At 31.4% G+C, this 19,896-nt stretch overlaps 1 protein-coding gene across 1 annotated transcript; it reads right to left on the reverse strand.

The window, feature by feature from the left end:
- Nucleotides 1-13,523: 13,523 nt before the first annotated feature.
- LOC124370826 (putative defense protein 3) lies at nucleotides 13,524-19,407 on the reverse strand. Its single transcript, XM_046829126.1, has 4 exons — nucleotides 19,323-19,407; nucleotides 17,284-17,674; nucleotides 16,137-16,228; nucleotides 13,524-13,650 (listed from the first exon to the last, which is right to left on the reverse strand). The coding sequence occupies exons 2-4, from the start codon at nucleotides 17,617-17,619 to the stop codon at nucleotides 13,572-13,574; spliced, it is 507 nt and encodes a 168-aa protein (XP_046685082.1). The 5' UTR covers nucleotides 17,620-17,674; nucleotides 19,323-19,407; the 3' UTR covers nucleotides 13,524-13,571.
- Nucleotides 19,408-19,896: the final 489 nt, after the last annotated feature.

The following is a 19,896-nucleotide window of genomic DNA, read 5'->3' on the forward strand; positions in this document are numbered from 1 at the left end:
TCAATTAGGGAGTTGCAAATGATTCACCGTTACACATTCTTTTTGTTCATTAGAGTGCATATAGTTGAAAGACCCTCTACTAAGTTCCATCTATGGAAAGTAAAATAAATACGAATAATAGACTACATAGACATAATTCGTTTTATAATGGCGAATAGCGATGGAATTGGAAGCTATTTCTTACTAGTCGACAAAATCCAAAACATATAATATCCTTAAATAAGTAATTGAAATAAGACCTCAAGACCATGCTTTTGAGATAGTTACGTTTACATAAAAAAGTATTCGAAAACAGAGATACTCATTTATTTTTATGCAGCAGTTCTTGTTTAGTCATCAGACCACATTCAGTTCCTTCTGAGTATCAGAAGACAAGGAGTTTCCAGATATACGGACTTCCTTACTAATAGAAGCGATATCTATGGGTCTATTTCCCATGAATATGGACCATCTTTTATTATATAACGTTATCTTAGGACTACTTTCTAGAAATGCGGACCTTCGTAATACACGCGTTATCTAAGGGTCTAGTTCAAATCCATATGTCGAACTCTGCTCTTTTACCATATAGTTTGTTTTACCACATTTTCTAATGTATAATTGTAAAATAATATGAACGATATACGAATATCTATTGATTCCAATTTATTAAAGTGTCAGATTCTATAAATAATCTGAACTCACACGCGCGGGCGTGTGTGTTCAGATTATTTTATTATTTATACAAAGTAACTTTTATCATTGTAAAACTACTAAACATTTCCAGAATTTTATGATATACTATATCAGATTTGGTTTCTTTCATCGATTTTTTACATTATAGTGACAGTTTCTATGCTGGCCGTCTTGAACAATTAGCAAAGGATTATTATACTTATCCCAAAAAGTATGTGTATAGTCAATAGAGTCCTTAAAGTATATTACAACCTGTAACGATGAAATGTTTTATACATTTGGCTTAAGTTGTCACGAGACAAATTAAACTCCTTCATGAATATGCACTACCCATAGCGGCTGAAATAGTGTAAAAACTCCTAAAATAACTAAATGTTTTTTCTCAACTTCCCGTTGCTCTAAGAAGACCACGTTTTACACTCATGAGCATTATCCACTTAACAGACTTGTTGTGTATGTCTTCGGAGCTTATAAAAATATTTATTTCACGTTTCCAAAACATTCCTCTTTAAAATTAAAGTCAAATTATTCTGAAATAGATAAGGAGATTGAAATATCTCTAGTGATTATCACTTAATTTTCCTTGGTGTTCATTAAACCAATTTAAAAGGATATGCCCATTATGTACATGTTATTCAAGAGTAAATTTGCACCATAAAACTTGGTTTAGCCTACATAAAGATTTAAGTTACATGGAGCTTATCACGCTATTATTCAATTATGATTGTACACAATCTATTACTCGGCACCAGGGATAATAAACTCAAAACAACAAGAAACCCAAGGGAGGAGTCTGATTAAATAAGTTAAAATATTGACTCAAAGAAACTCGCGGGAGTCGCGCAACATCGGCGTACGTCATTATGTCACTGTCACTTGTCAACATCTGACACGAGGAATTTCAGTACGACGCAAGAATCGCCCGCCGCTGACACTGTCAGTTCAAATATTTAGAGAAGATATTGACACCACAGGTTGTAAAATCTCTGGAACGTCAATAGGTGTGGGGAGTAAGTTGTGGCAAGTTTTATGTTTTTATTTCCTGACTATACCGTTCAAGTCGGCTACTACATCTTAAACTCTCTTATAATGTCATCTCGTTTGCTACTTAGTTAAGTTTGCCGAAAAATAAAATAAAAACAAAGTCATAAAATATTAATTGAACTTGAAAAGAAAAATTCTTAACATAACAACACTAATTTGGTTTGATTGATATTAATGGATTTCAAAATTAATCTTTTACTTCCTTCAGTACGATTTCTAGCATGAATTTGAACAACAATCGAGACTTCATAAAAAAGGAAACAAGTATGTTTATTAAAATAAAAAAAAAACACTAAATAACCAATACAATTTTTATTTACCATACAGTAATCAATCACTTTAATATTATGTTCATGAATTTATCACTACTCTATGATCTACCTGCAGTTTAAATAATGCTCAACATAATGTGAACTACAAAATGATTCGTTTGTAAGTCTAATCTCAGACAGCTCTAATATGAATATGTAACTGATGTATAATTGTGAAACCTTAAACAGTATCAGTAAATATTAGACAACCCATAAAGAATAGATCTTCGCTTCTAATATACTTACTTTACTTACTAATGGAATAGCAATTACTACGCCAATTACATATTGAATACTAAATATAACACAACTAATGCAGTTCATTTCCTCATATACACCAATAATAGTAGTCACTACACTTAAGTAGTGTAGCTTAGTCACTATCACGTACAAATACAAGTAGTCATGACATGTGAGCAGGGTAGCTCAGTCACTATCACTTACAAATACAAGTAGTTACGACATGTGAGCAGGGTAGCTCAGTCACTATCACTTACAAATACAAGTAGTTACGACATGTGAGCAGGGTAGCTCAGTCATTATCACTTACAAATACAAGTAGTCATGACACGTGAGCAGGGTAGCTCAGTCACTATCACTTACAAATACAAGTAATCATGACATGTGAGCAGGGTAGCTCAGTCACTATCACTTACAAATACAAGTAGTTACGACATGTGAGCAGGGTAGCTCAGTCATTATCACTTACAAATACAAGTAGTCATGACATGTGAGCAGGGTAGCTCAGTCACTATCACTTACAAATACAAGTATTTACGACATGTGAGCAGGGTAGCTCAGTCACTATCACTTACAAATACAAGTAGTTACGACATGTGAGCAGGGTAGCTCAGTCATTATCACTTACAAATACAAGTAGTCATGACACGTGAGCAGGGTAGCTCAGTCACTATCACTTACAAATACAAGTAGTTACGACATGTGAGCAGGGTAGCTCAGTCACTATCACTTACAAATATAAGTAGTTACGACAAGTGAGCAGGGTAGCTCAGTCACAATCACATACAAAATACGTGTACCCACGACATTTGAACGGTGTAACTAAGTCACTACCACATGCAACTGCAAGTAGCCAAGACATTTGAGCTGTGTAACTCAGTCACTATCACATACAAAATACGTGTACCCAAGACATTTGAACGATGAGAAGGCTGTAATATCACTACTTGGAATGAGCTAGTAATGTGTCATTTGTAACTTTAAAAACTCTATAATATATCATTTGTGGGCTATTCTCTAATTCAAATGGACCGACAAAAAATAGATTGTCAATCCCTGTGCGGACGCACACCGTGGAATATAAAGGGTTAACACGGAATAAAAAAATAGGCAAAACAGTACAGTATAGAGGGGAAATAGAAAGGGTGAGATGGGATAATGAATATAGAAGTGAATATGGAGAGGAGAGACAGACACAGAAGTAGTGTAGTGGAGGTAGGCCCAGCGACTATACCGGTACGAGACACACAACCCCACTGCTAGCCGAGGGACGCGGGCGGGGGTGGATAGATCGTGGTAAATTTGTATTTGGGATTCGAGGGACAACAACTGATCCTTATCGCTCGTTCATTGGTTAAACTTTATGCTTAAGTGAATACAAATATTTATAAATGAAATTAAAACTGAGCTAATGCACCCAAATTAAAGCAATTTTTTGTTTCTACTCAAAAAGGTTAACTATAACATTTAGTATTTTGTACTGACATGATTGGGTCAAAAACTATTAATAAGAATAGAAATAATATATCCAAGATAAGTCAGCTGCAGAACTATGATCAAATAGGAGTCATGACGTTTATCATTATCAATAAACAGTCATTAGATATACCTCCATGTTATGACATGCCTATGATACAGTTCGTGTACAGCATAAAAGTTTATACTTGTGAACATGAGTGTTTAATTGTTGTAAGTTTTAGTGAATGTATGTTTGTTTGTCTGTGAGTATGGGTGTTTTAGGTTCGGCAGCCATTCATTTTGAGCATCGTACGACTGACTGTAGACGGGCTTTAATTAACCCCAAAATACGTGGGAAAGTGACTAGCGCAAGACTCTTATAGTGCATGCCAGTACTGTGTTATTAGGACATAACAATGTTTCTGCGATGATTGAATATCAGACTTAGAACCATTCTTTAAATTTAAGTGGATTGCATCAGTAATGTATTATCAATATGGTATGATAACAGTAACTAATAATAGTCAGGTATCAAACACTTGCTAAGAGAAAAATAACATTCCATAGATAATTGTTTTACCAAACACAAAATATATATTAAATATTAAAGTTATTATTTTTATATTTTTATTTACATCCATTTCATTTATGCTAAAATAACAACGGATTCGTGTTATTCTCGAATGTGTATATAATATACGTAAATTATATTTATAAAATTCTTTCCTGTACTTCTAGAACTAATTTGACGATTAGTAAAAACCATCATGATAACATAATTAGTAGTCAATATTTATTTTGCTTTTTTATTAAAACATTTGTTCTTTTATATATCTGTTAATTGTTCATTCTGTTTGTGAACATCTCTCGAAACATGAATTGCTGCAAATTAACATTTATTTGGTGCTCAAAACACAATATTGTTAACTGTTATGTTAGAGTTGGTAAAACGTTTGATGTGTTACATTCATCCCTGACAAAGTTTCCAACGCTCGGATATCGTTAGTTTACTCTGCAACTCCCCGGAGCCATTACCAGTTAGTTCCCTTCCTGACAGCACTGGGTACATGTTAAATTTGCGTATGCGTGACTAACTCATAAGAGCAACTTTAGGAAATAATATAAAAAAGCCTTGCCTTCTAACTTGTATTGTGTACTTTTTGTAAAACTTTTTTCAAGAAAAGTGTTTAAGCATTTTATATTAAGTGAGTGTTAGCGAAACTTTAATCATGGGGATGGGAAAATTTGTACTCTTGATGCTTGGAAGTACGAGCACCGCCATGTAAGTACTGAATGGTTTAATAATCATAGCCCTACTGAGAACCAAGAACTGAAACAATAGGACGGAGCGCGGTACTGAAGATAATTTGTGCTCCTGATACTTAGCAGTATGACCACCGCCATGTAAGTACTGTATGGTTAAGCAAATATAGCCCTACTGATAGCCAAGAGCTGGAACAATAGAACGGAACACGGTACTGAAGATCATTTGTGCTCCTGATACTTAGCAGTATGAGCACCGCCATGTAAGAACTGTACGGTTAAGCATCGATAGCTCCACTGATAGCTAAGAGCTGGAACAATAGGACGGAACTCTGTACTGAAGATCATTTGTGCTCCTGATGCTTATCAGTATGAGCACCGCCATGTAAATACTGTATGGTTAATTAAGCAACGATTGCCCTACTGATAGCCAAGAGCTGGAACAATCGGACGAGACGTGGTGTTGAAGAAAATTGGTGCACTTAATTTCTGGAATAATTAGCACCCACATGTAAGTACTGTATGGTTATATAATGATAGACCTACTGAATGCGCAGATCTGGGTGAGTAGGACAGGATGGAATGTTGAGTTAGTGATCTTTGATAATGGTCACACTTACCTCAGGGAACCAAGGAGTGGAAACACCGTACAGATAATGATAGGCTTATAAGTGCAGTCAGTTTTAGTTAATCTTGTTGGTTGAATTTCGTAATCATGTTTTAAATTTGACTCGTTCTCTTCTTTCCAGTGCGCGAAAATAGTTCTTAATTTAGAAAGAGGCTCGTGTTGCCGTGTTATCAATAATTCAAATATATTTTAGAAGTATTTTGTCTTGACATTGTTTTATTTAAAGTTTATTTTTGAAGATGGAAGGATTGTACAGGAAACAGGATTTTTTCTCGGACATTAGCCATCCTTCAGTGAAACAAAAAAATCAGTAACACTACTTTTCGAGATCTGCAATCTGATCTCTTCTTCAGGTAAATAATAACCTAATACATAATTATAAACTACGTTAAATAAACAAATCATACCAGAGCGTTGTGGCACGCCTAAGTCAGGAATCACAACCACCATGTTGTTTGTCAACTTCACTAACTCTAAAACATTCAGTTAATAAAAAACTATACACAACACTAATTATTAAAACTGAACTACAGAATACAGTTCAAAATACGTCTGCATTCGTATATGTACCACCTACGACTGACGAAATAGAAAAGATTTACCTGAAGAAGAGATCAGATTGCAGATCTCGAAACGTAGTGTTACTGATTTTTTGTTGCATTTAAAGATGGCAAATGTCCGGAAAATCCTGTTTCCTTCAATATATTATTTAATTACAATATAGAAATGTAATACCTAAACAAGACAAGTCATATCATAATGAGTAACAATTTAACTGCATTCAGGACATGTTTTTCTGCTGAGGAGACTACCAAACTAATTTGTTTAGTAGCTTACATTTTAGTAACCAATTTAAGAATAAAGCGAAAAAAGTTATAGAAAAGCAATACATTCATCAAATTTTTGCTGATTGAAAAAGTTGATGAAAACAAAAATACGAACTTTATACTCATTACACACTCTATTTGTGAAAAGTTTTCCTCAACCCTCTTTAATCTTGAAATATAATAATCAAATTGGGTTGATACGATTTTTGTACATTTGTACATAATAATATAAACCAAAATTATTTGTATACAAATTAATTTAAAATAACGGGTGTGAACCTAAATCATAATTTAAATATACATATTATTTATGCTTTGAATTTAAAATTTTATTTTTTATAAACGCGTCTTAGGTTATTTTGGCTATTTTTAAAATTATAATTGTATCAAAAAATATTAATAAACTATTAGAATGGTATTTTTAAAGTTCAGTTTGAATTTATTCTATGAATCTCAAGTAAAAAAGCATAGATTATTTTGGTTTTAAAAGATAACGTACTTTGCGAATACAAGTACATAAATACGAGTTTCCTATAATTATGAAAGTAGAACACTATGTTTTAATGTAATGCTTGAAATGTTTAGAACAAGTTATTAATAACAGTTTAGAATTAAAAAATCTCAAAGTAAAATTTAATTTTTATAAACAGATGTCGTTAACTATGAACTATAAGTCTCAAGTCTACTAATTTAATTTCATTACAATGCCTTGAGCCATTAATAACTATACCATAAATGACAATCTATCATGTAAATTAAACGTGTGCCATAAATGAGCTGTCGGACTCGACCACAGTCTGCTGTACACACAACACAATAGTGGTCGCTCACGATGTCGTTCACCCGTTAAGTACTTTCGACACAAGTCGACGCTTCACACTTGAGTGTTCTTCTTTGTAATTGCCTTCTTTGTCACGTTGTCACAAGTGTCGGTTTGACCTCATCGGTGTTTGTACTTGTGCGTCTTAGGATTTGAGGTCAGTTCATTTTCATCAGCTCAGACCGACACACAATATGCAGTACATAATACATTTATAGTTAATATAAATTGGTGATCCCTAGAATGATATATTCCCTGGATATATATAATTATATTAGCGTGGTATTTCAGACCCCTTAAAAGATCGTGCTGGCTTAAGGTTGTACCTTTCATCCTACGTCTAAAGTCTAAAGACGAGTCTAAAGTGTTATTTTGTTTGTAACAAATATTCGCTAACGGAGAACTTAAAAATAAACGTTGTTAAATAAAATGGCAATCAGCGTATGTTACTAAACTTTCAAATTAAATACTTATTATGATATATCCAAGGAAAACCTATTGAGGATCAACCTAAAATGTAGAATAGTAATACAAATAATAGTAGCAAATAGTTTATTACAATTATACTTAATTTAAACAAGTATCTTAGCTGTTATTTTAAGCATATAAATTAGGTTCTAGTTGCATGAATTCTACCACTGTATAATGCTCGGTCCAGACAAAGTATGTACTCTAGAAAGCTTTAGACGTACCTAGCCCATGTTTTTGCAAGGCGAGTGATATACTTAATTTTGTTTCTCTACTATGAAGCCACTTAAGTTTACAGCATAAACTAAGATATCGATATTTCAAACTGTATCTTACTCACGAGTACGTTAACAAAACCAGGGATAGGGACTTGTATTCTCCAAATAACATATATAAGCTTTGTAAAAATATGAGGATACGTGTAGGCCAGAGCCTTACTTTCCCCTATCACAGGGTTCCCTTTGTCGCAGTTCCCACCTTATTGTACTGAAATGTATTTTGTTTATGTTGGATTTCTTATTCTTGTGCTCGCACGGTGACCTAATAATTTACGGTATATGAATAAGTTCACTAAACCCCATGCAAAAGTAAAAAAGGAATCTTACAAATTTTTCTATTACTTATTTAGGTTTTATGCATTATATATATATCACAGAGTTGAAGTTATTTATTTTGTGGCATGTTTCTGTAAGTAACTTTTTATATGCAAACATATTGTTGAACTCTTCCAAGAAGGAAGTGATAAGTGAACACGTCTGTGTTATTCCTTTTTTTATAACACAGACTAGAGGTCTCTAATGTTGCTCTCTCAAATTTGGTACTTACTTTATAAAAATTCTAAACTAACTAATAAATATAAATAATAATCCACCAAATTTTATATAGTAAATTTTTTATGCTTGTAAATTTTTGTAAAAATTTACCAAACTTTTAGTGGTAAATTTTTTTAAATGTTATAATTTTGGTTTACAGTCATATAATAATTATATTATATAAAAATATGATTAAGAGACCTTTAGTTTGTACAATTCTTCTTAATTTTATAATACTATTTAAATAAGGTATTACTTGTTAGGGGTACTTATTACAAAATTTAAATTACACCAAAACTAACCCATTTTAGAAGAAGGAGTGAAAGATTTGCATATAAAACTAACTTTGTAGTTGATAATTAAAACATGCCCCACTATACGATTTATTTCATACACCTCAACGTTAGAGGATGCGTCAGAGTGCAAAGTTTTATGTTTCAAATTGTCGCGCTTGGTATATTTTTGTAAATGTAATAAATTTGGTTTACAGTCATATAAAAGTTTTCTTAAAGTAAACGACTTATACATTTAAAAAAGAGACGCACCGCATTAGTTAACAAAGTCTGTGGAGTTAGAATGGACAAGTTTATGAACAACCATTACAAATCAATTCGCACCAATCAAAAAGGGAAAATGTAGTACCAATTACATTGTGTTATACACTAAAATAGTTTTACTGTCAACTCAATTTCATATTCTGATATGTAATTTTTTATATTACAAAAAGTTATTAAAAAGCTAAACTATAGCGTACGGGTTTATGTAGTTTTTCTGCTGTTATTCCATATTTTTACTTAAAAATTATATTTGTCTAGTTATTAAAATAACTGCAGATAAAATTAATAGGGATATTTTGATAAAGTTGTTCGTCTACAATATTGTACAAAAATATTTTACGCATAACTACGATAATACATAATAATTCTAATCCCGAAATCTATTTATATAGTTAAACGCCTTGGATTCCTAAAGTGTTTTGCTCACCTTAAGCAAGATTACGTGTACATCTCTAACTTAATCGATGTCTCTTATTTAATTACTAAAAACGAAACAACTTTCTTTAACCCTGCGTTAGTCGTGCTCCGCCTGGAACGTCGTTGCTCGCGCAAGGTCTGTGAGACCGTCATTGAGTAAACAATAGAATAAGCTGGTTAAAATTGAAAAAAGCTCATAAATTATAAATAATACTTATTAATAATGTATTTTAGTAACAAAATAAGTAAATAATTTATGAGTAGTTTAAATATTCTTATATAAATGTAATTAAAATTTATATGAACTTAAATTACAAAATTGAAATTTCGATATTTAAAAGTAAAAAACATTATTTAAAAATACAAATAGAACTTAATAAATCAAACATACTCATAGAACATTTAAGAATACACAGTACAGTAACAATAGTATTTATAGGGTTCAATAAGTGCAGTGAAGTAAGTGTAAAAGTGGAAATTTATAAAACTCTGATTTAATCTGATTCATCAGTGTCCATGTTTTCTGGTCCATCTAATGGGCAGTTAAGACACAGCTTTAGGCCCGTATGCTCGCCCCAGATGTAGATTCTACAACGTGCACATCTTACTCTTGTTTTCCTATTTTATTTCCATGTACATATCGTCTAAATCCGAATTAAATTGGTCAACCAAAAAGTCATTTTTACTTGGAACTTCATGTAGAAGTTGGAGAATTCGTTCTTATTCTTTCGAATCCATTTTCAAAAAATTACATGCATAAAATTTTTTTTAATCGCAATCGTGATGGATATGTTTACTAAACTCTTTACAAACTAAGTAAGCTTTCATGAAATAAATGTTTATACTTTGCTTTGAAATTGTTTCAGTTCTCCTACTAAAATGTAACGATCGTCTCCTAAATGTTTTTTGTTCGATCCTAAAATTAAAGGATATATTCTATATTCGTTAAAAATATACTGTGTTTAGGTATTGTTATAAGCAACCGTCATTAATTCACTATATTTATACACGCCTCATTATTTATTTCTAAACTTAAAGTGTTTTCATCGTTGTCAACATTTAATTAAATTACCTGTTTTAAATATTTATATATTTGATATATAAATTTATTGTTTATATGTTTTATATATTTTTCATATATATAAAAATTATAAAAATATTATAAAATATAAGCATATATATCATATGATATATATATATATATATATATATATATATATATATATATATTATTTTATAAACCAAATTTAAATATTTTAAAAACGTCATGGTTTTGAGCCATTATTCATTATTTCTATCAACAGTCATTAAGTATTCTTGTGTATATTTGGATATATGTTATAGTTTTATGTGAAATGCTGTAAAGTAACAAGAGTGTTCTTTGTAAATAGGATGTTCTAAATTTCGGACCTTGTTGAGTTATCAGAATTGAACTTTAAATATTTCATTTTAATATTTAAATAGAGAAATTTCAAAACAAAAATATCAATTAAAACACCAAAAATAACACTCTAATGTACGATCTACTAAAGTAATTACAGCTGTTCATGAGAGCCTCAATAAAAATGCATGTAGGTATTATTACATTAAAAGAAATCAATTATTGGGACGTGTTCAATATTGGTATTTCATTAGGAAACAGGTACACTGCACGTCATTAGCGATATATCATAATCGTGAAAATCAATTATATCGTGTTTGATAATTAATTAGTAGTATTACCTTAATGTAGTGTGAAATTATTAATTTAAATTTTCAGACAAAGAGGTACTGTATTTACCTGGACACCTAATAATGGAAAAGTCACGCATATTACGTACAGAGTTAGTTATATTTACAATTAATTGCACAAAGTGTCTCGGTGATGTTCTGCTGGTAAATGTAAAATTTGTGCAGCAACACTTGCAGGTTTGGTCACTGCACATTGTGTGTAGCATACAATCAGTATTCCGGCAACATTTTCATACATTTTCAATAAAACGTCATATTTTTTACACATTTCCTTTTTTAAATTATAAATGGGATATAGTTTACAGGTTTGTAAACTATACACTATTTCTGTACGTTATAACGAATTTTATTGATTATTGGACGGTTTAAATCCAATAGGAAAGTATCTGCTGTTGCAGTCCTTGTATTTAATATTGTAGAACAAGCTGTTTTGAGAAGCAAAATTGGCCTTATTAAAACAAATGGGATATTACACTATTGAGGAGTATTACGCATATAATAATAAATAAATAAAAATTAAAAAAATATTAAAAAAACTCTTGCACAAACAATGGACCTTTCCTTACTAGATATTGCATATCCATACAAACAACGGTCAGAAAATTTTGACTAACGTGCACATCACTGCACTTTTTCATGATCTAAAACACGAATTTTCCTAAAAGAACATCGCTACTACAGATCGTTTGTATGTCGTATCGCAGTATTAGTTGACTTCCAGTGGTAACATAAAAGTAACTTTGGTTAATTTAATCCGTGAAAAATTTACATTTCATTAAACATGCATAAATAATTAACATTAAACATATATTTTGTGTTCTAAAACATCACATTTTGTAAATTAGTATTTTTTAAGACACTTATAAATTAAATTGCGAAAATCATTGCATTATATATACACTTCTCGTGTAGGGTTTTTCACAATTGCCATTGTATTTTATTCCAAACAAATTGACGGTTTTTTTTTAGCGAAAATGTTTAGAAAAATGTAGTTTATGGTATTTTTAAAGCACATAATTAAATTTTTTATTATTTTGAAAAGCATTACTTAGTATACAAAAATTTTGAAATGGTTTGTTTTATTATACAAACAATCTAAATCCAAAATCACTGATAATTTGTTACAGTCAATGCTTAAAGACTCTTAAGAAAAACACAGTATCTAACACGGTCTACAATCACATATATATTTGAAGAATTGTATTATAAAATAGTGAGTAAAATTCAATTCATTTAATAATATTGAATCAAAAAAATTAACAAGTAGTATTGATTAGAATAAGGTAATATATCTAGAAAAATACTTGACGAGGTTCCTGCCATGTGGATATTTCCACCGCTAATTCGATATGTAACATAAAAGCGATGCTGTGGCAGAGGGACTGCAGGGTACATAGCTGGCCGCAACTAACTTATCTAATATAGAACTATGTATCTGAACCCACATCTTGGTCCTTCGATGAATTATATTGATATTCCAGATCTACTTACCATTCACATTCATCTATATTCAAATTATTTTCTCACTTCAACATTCCATTATAACATCCTTACGTAATATCCTCAGTGTTCAAACAATTATGTAAAAAATACTACTATGTCCAATTTTTTATTCCAATAAAACTGATAATATTTGTATTTATAATAAAAGTTCAGTCAACTAACCATTGTTCTACAAGCAAACTATTGTAATTGAAATAAGGTATTTATCTTACTCATGTCAATGCCATTTTACAGTACGCTTTATAGAGGTATGAAAGTCATCATTTTCCTTCACTTATTTATTCCCCACTGTACCAGTACATTCAATTCGTTGAAATACTTGCTTGACCGGCAAAAATAAATTATTTAATGTGTCTTTCCTTAAAAGTATAAATCTATTACTTTTTGACGAAAAACTACAAAACTCTACGGTTAATGTTTAAAAGAATTTTTTTAATATTAGAATCTGGTTTATTATTTACCGTAATATAAAGATCGTACTGTAAACAACTTTTATATAGCACTCGGGGAGCTACAAAAAGACGGTTTTTGCTTCTACACCTAACTAGTCTCCTCACACTATAATATATACAGTATGTTTTATAATGTTGGTAAATACAGTTCTTAATGTTTTCTATCCACATTACAATCTAAAAAATGGTAAATAAAACAATTTCGTTAGAAACGTTTTGAAAGGTTTAACTTTTAAGAGATTTCTTTCTTGCTTATTGTTGTGTGAACGAAATTTGATTAGCGTGAAAGAGGGGTTTGAAATAATAACATAGTACGATTTCCAGTATAGAAAATCTACAAACAATAATTTATAATATATAAAGTTCTACCACGGGTTGTATACAGATATTGAATCTCCCTTCTCTCTCAGCAAGAATATCTCCCCAGACTGGACTATTGTGGCCCTGAAACAGGAAATGACAAAACTATAGCACAAAGTACTAATTTATTACTGGTGAAAAGAAAATACAAAAGGGATAATTCAATATATATATAGAGAGGCTATAAAATGAAAGTTACTTGCAAGAATTCAATGTTGGAATAAAATTAATTTGTGTTATTTTATGTTATTTGTGTAATTTGCATATCTAAAGATATCTTGAAATTGTTTAAGTTCGTTATATGGTTTTACTAAACCTGATGGCATTACCGTACACTTTTATAGATATATGGCATTGTTATTGACAAATCCTAATACCAAATGGTAGCAATAGAACATAAGAGTTTATTTTTAATTACGTCACTTATTAAAGTGAAGCAGTTAAAGATTGTCAAAGATTCCGTGAACGATGGTATATCTTTTACAAGTATAAAATTAGTTCCTTCCATTATAGTTATATTAAAAATAGCAAACGTAAAGTGGAATTATTGAGTCCTTTAAATCCTGATCGTGGATGCAGTCACCAGCGCGAGCACTGCATCCAACCTGATGATAGCCTCTAACACCTCTTAATAGTTCTAAGTTTCCAACTTTTACAAAATTCCAGTTCCTTGCCTTGGAAAGAGGAACGCCCTCAAATGCTATCAAATTGAATGCATACTTTGTCTGTCTATTTGTCTGCCCGCCCTTCAACTGTGTCATAAATCTTGATAAGAAGGTCCTAGAGATCTGCAACATGATACAAGGGTTTCTCTTGTTCCAAAGGTGAACTCTATTCATTGTAAGACCAATATTTAATAGTAAAAGCGTAGCCCACCCGCCCATGTATTTATGTGTGATCCCTTTATCCTTAAATTACGTATGGTACTTCGAAATTCCATTTTATTGTACTGTACACAATTAGTACACTAAACATTCACTCCTCCTGAATACTTTTGTCGCAAATCAAACTTCGAGGTAAATTTTATTATGATGGATCTTGTAAAAGAGGAACAGTGCCATAAACTAGAGGACTTGCCCCAATCCAGTTTAAAAATTAGGGTGTTTCAGAGTTGTAATTTTAAAAATTAAAATCAATACTTTTCTTGACATTTGTTGAATATTTATTAATTTTAACATAACTTAATAATAAATAATCACATAAAATTCTATATCATACCTGAACCTTATCTGAATTCAAAATATATGCTAGAAATGTACTCTAAAGATTTTCCAACAAGACTCAGATGACCCAACAGTTCTGGTGTTATTTATGGGCAAGTTTTCAGTCAGCATAAACCTATTAGGTTTTTTTAATCTGGTTTAGTTCACTTTTCTAAAACCCCTAAAAGAAAAATCTAGGGGTAAGATCGGGTGAGCGAGCTGGTTAGTCCAAAGCACCATGTCGACCTAACCATATCCAGTATAAGAATTATGTACTAAGGTGGAACATTGGCTTGGAGGTAAAGATTGTAATTTTCCCGAGTAATTACTTGTACTGCTGGGACAATGTTACTTTCCAACATTCATCTTGTATCGTAGTCCATTCTAACTTCAATAAAGAAGAATGTAGCAAGAGAATTTAACAAAATTACTGTAAGATTTTGAATTCCTGAAGATGTCGGATATGCTTACAATCATATAATTTCTGAATTAGAAACACCTAGTAAATAAACATGCACTTAAAGCATGAAAAGTGCATCAATGGACTGCCACTCAAAAACAATATATCATAGATGGTTAACTTACACCCTTAACTTAACAACCCAAGCGATGTCAGTTTTATACTTTTTAAATATTTAACGGATAAGTAGGCCTACTATAGATTAGAATTTTGTCTAAGTAACTAATAAAAACCTGGTAAAAATAGTTCAGCATCAAGACGGATATTAATAATTTCTTTAAAACGAGGCATGCCTTATACGTATACGATAGAAAATAAATCCTTAAAAGTGTTTAGAATTTCTAAGTTTAAAATAGTTCTTATAGGCCTAAAATCCCGGTAGTACCTGCATAGCTGACTCTTAAGAAGTAAATTGAATAGTTTCTTACGCGAGAAGGCAGCCTACTCCTATGTGGGGGAGTTAATTGCCGACTAATACAAATGTTACTATTGAGTGAAAATTGTCACATATAGTGGTAATTGTAAAATTGGCCCATGTTGATGGAAAACCCTGTGAATTAACATAATGAATTAATGTCTCAACACTGTAGGCTAGTTTTCTTTTATCCGTGTTTTTAGTGTTTTGTGTTCTGGTAACATATTTTAATTGTAAAGTTTCTATTTATTATAATTTAAACGATGCTATATGTATGTGTCTCTTTGAAAACATATTCATATAGTGTTTGCGTTTACACGCCAACATGCAAGCACACGCTATGAAATATTAATAAAGTTTTGTAACAACTCAAACTTTTGTCCATACTTTATGGTCTGGAAACATTTCATCCTCGGGCTTGGTTTTATTGAGAGATGGACCACAGTAACTTTTGCTTGTTTAACTCTCTAATAGATTACATGGAATCGCTTACAAGAATGTGATATTGCCTGCGTAGTCAAAGTCAGGCATCCATCTCATGTGCGCTTCTGTCTTCGGCTCCGTATCGAACTCTATCGCAGTATTCTGTAACACGATACCACTTAGTGCAGTTACCACTTAATACTGTTTTACATACAGGGGGTTTTTAATTCATGATAGAACATCTAGATTAATACTATTTATATACTGGTCCCATGTAAGCCTCACATTTGATTAATGTTATTCATATATGGATTTATTTACTGATCAGCCAGTAAAAGCAACTCTGGATAGTTACATCCAGAAACAATTTGTAAATATTAAACTATTTAGTCTTTTGAGTTTATGCCATCTACGTTCACTGCCAATGCTTTGTGTTGTAACTACGTATATCTACACTGTTTGTATGTATTATTTCATATCTTTTTTATATTGCTAGAATTGCAATAAAGATGAATATTTATATTAAAATATAGGTAAGAAAATAATTTAGAACACTAACACTAACAATAAACTATAACTTTCAGGTTATACTAACCCCAGCTGTAGCTCTATACGCCTTACATGCAATGGTCATTAATCACAGATCATATACCTGCCTCTGTGTTACAGCTTCAGCTCTGGTAGTTATCATATGGTCAGTATACCACACAGCTGTCTCACAAAACTCTTAGTTGTAATTATAACCGTGATGTGAGAATAAAACTAACACACAAAACTCGCTCTGAACCACTAAATTTCCTGATAGGTTTCAGCGTCCCAATTCGTACTAGTGAGGAGAAGATAAAAGAATTATTGCTGGGGCAATTAGGTTGAGTTATATACCAGTATTCTTCTCCGAAGTATATTATACATATGTGTTCCAGTACAATGTTCTACTACACAACCATATGCTCTATAATTAAAACCTTGGAAATTTGTTTCATTAACTGAATGAGCTAGTTTATCTTTCTTTGGTTTATTCAGGTTAAATTTAAAATTCCAAAGCAATTTCTTAGTGCTATATCAAGCAGTAATATTATAACAGCTGTAATATAGATGTGATCGTTAACTGTTATAATATGTTATGCCATAAGTTATTGCTAAACACTTGGTTGGTATCCTCAGTAAAATCTATTATTTGTATTTCAATACAGCTTACAAAATCAAGTATAAATTACCTCAGAACGACCAAAACAGTTGACGACGGTGATGTCGGCGTCTCCTGTGTCCACGAACATGCCCACGGCCACACCGCTCTCGCGGTCCAGTGCCTGCACCACGAACCGTCGGAAGTCGACCCGTGGTCGCGAGGACTTGATTGTGAAGATGACGGAGTCCTGGTTCGTTATCTTCCCAGTCTTGCTACAGGAGAGGGTGTAGGGCGAGGGTGTGGTCTGGGGCAGCGCGCTGTCGAATGGGTCGAGGGTGAGGCAGGTGCTGGAGTCCAGGTCCTCGGCAGCTAGCAGCAGTGCTGGAAGCGCTAACCAAACAGTCACTTCTGCTCCTGGCAGCATCTACGTCACGTGTGTCTGAGTCCTGCTCGGCTGTCTTATACCTATCTTGATTTGTCTGGTCAAATAATTTACTTAATTGATTTAATGGCAAATTTAATTTGTTCTAAACTACGTTTCATTTTTCTTAACAATGCGCAAGTATAACTTACGAATTTACCTTATATAAATCGGAAAATTGTCAACCTATTGCGTACGGCACATTGAAAATAATTTTACTAAATGTTCTCTATATATAAGATTTTTTGTAGATTGTTTGCTAATTATTTTGTGACTTTTAAACTATTTAATAGATGAACTGTGTTCGATGCAAAACAATACACAGAGTTTATAGAAAAATATTGGCATAAAGTATATTAATATTAATAATGAAAAAATAATGTAAATTTTCATTTGTGGACTCGCCTGATGATGAAATCTTTTGTTTCGAAAGGCCTCGTCCGAAAAATAAACTGTTTGGAAAAGTATTGATTTATTAACATCTAGTACTACTATATTGGTGTGTCAGGTATTATTTTGGTATAACAGGTATTATATTACTGGTATGAATTCAGCAGTTAGCCAACGCAAGACTACAGCCAATGAACTGAAACGTTTTGTCTTGCTCCATGACCTTGCATATTGTATATTGTATTGTGAAACCTCTTTGATTTGTGTAAAAGTTCCCATATTCATTCAACCATATCATTTTTATTACCGTTAAATTTAATTATTTTAACAAGATTCTACTTTCTCAGTCTCTAGGTGTCTTTGTTCAATTCAAATGTTGTATTGCAATGAAGCTTCAAATGTTTTCAATATAAACTTATGTGACAAGCCTTACCATATGTGCAGTAGACCACCTTTTAAAAGGCCAAATGTGTGGCTTATAGACAAAAGTCCTATGAATAATGATAGTGCATTATTATGATAAATATAGTATTTATATCAAATTTATAGACAAAAAAAAAATATATATATATATATATATATAGGCTATATCACGTTCTCGTATAATGTACGAAAATGAATGAACTCAACAAATATATACATTTTATGAAACTATAATTTATTTTCATTAGTTCTATTAAAAAGTGGTCTAAAGTTAGTACAAAGTCCAGGAATTTACAATTATAAAAAAAATTCTTGGCCAAATCCATCGTTCGACGAAGTAAACTTTATTAGTAAAACCTATTACTTTTTATGAATTAAACCTACCTAATTAAAACTTATAAAAATATAGTATTATTTCAAGAAATGCAATATAGTTATCATATTAAGGTTTTATATATTATTAGATAACGTTTAGAATTATTTACAATCATTAAATTTCTTATATTGTAGTACGATGCGCAATATTTACTTTGCCTCAATTAAAACAATAAGCAATTTCTAACCAGCATTCAATTTCTATTTTGTAATACAAAAATTAAAACCATCTTAAATCATGACCAGCATAATATATCTAACCTGATAATAAGCAGAATGATTAGTAACCACTTTACAATAAAAACTAAAAGTCAAGTTAGCATACAACTGATAGTTAATCAAAACACATTAATTTTCTATTCCAAAATGTTAGTGAACCGGTATAGTTATAAATATGAAGTTCACAATTACTTTCTGTTTATTGTAATGTTTCGCTTTGTGAAGATGGCAACAAATCAGCATAACTACAAAGTATAATACAATTAATTATTACTTGATAGTGACTGGTGTTGGCTTACCTGTATTATGTACGGACACTGTAACTTAAGAAGAAACTTTGAAGTTCATTTTCAACTGGCAAAACGATACACAAGGATGCCTACGTAAATGTATAATGTTAGTTTTATCACACCTCTCCATCTGATATCAATGTCACTTGTCTCACTTCTGTCATAACTGACTGATGTCGCTGATTGTGTATAAATTAATGCATTATTTCGGTCGTTACACATTTATACAGAACCATTAAAAAAGTTTCTTATTTAAAAAAATAAATAACAGCTTTATCACAGCTATAATCTATCTACAATAAACTGAGGCAATTTCTGTAAACAGAATGTTCTATTATTTTGATTAATCAATATATGGTTTTAACGATTGAGGAGTATAAAGAAAGGCCTTGGTGTTTAGTTCTACTAAGTAATTTTTAATAACTTTTTATTTCGGAAAAAAAGTTAGCTTTAAAATTTAGATTTCACATAGAATGATTACATATATATACATCATTTGTATTCTAAAACGGATATATATTCAGTACAATGCCAGCGACAAGCAAATGAATAAATTTTAATTCAGTTCCAATCTTATATAGCT

Source organism: Homalodisca vitripennis, unplaced genomic scaffold (genome assembly GCF_021130785.1).
Source record: "Homalodisca vitripennis isolate AUS2020 unplaced genomic scaffold, UT_GWSS_2.1 ScUCBcl_538;HRSCAF=2784, whole genome shotgun sequence".
Taxonomy (NCBI): domain Eukaryota; kingdom Metazoa; phylum Arthropoda; class Insecta; order Hemiptera; family Cicadellidae; genus Homalodisca; species Homalodisca vitripennis.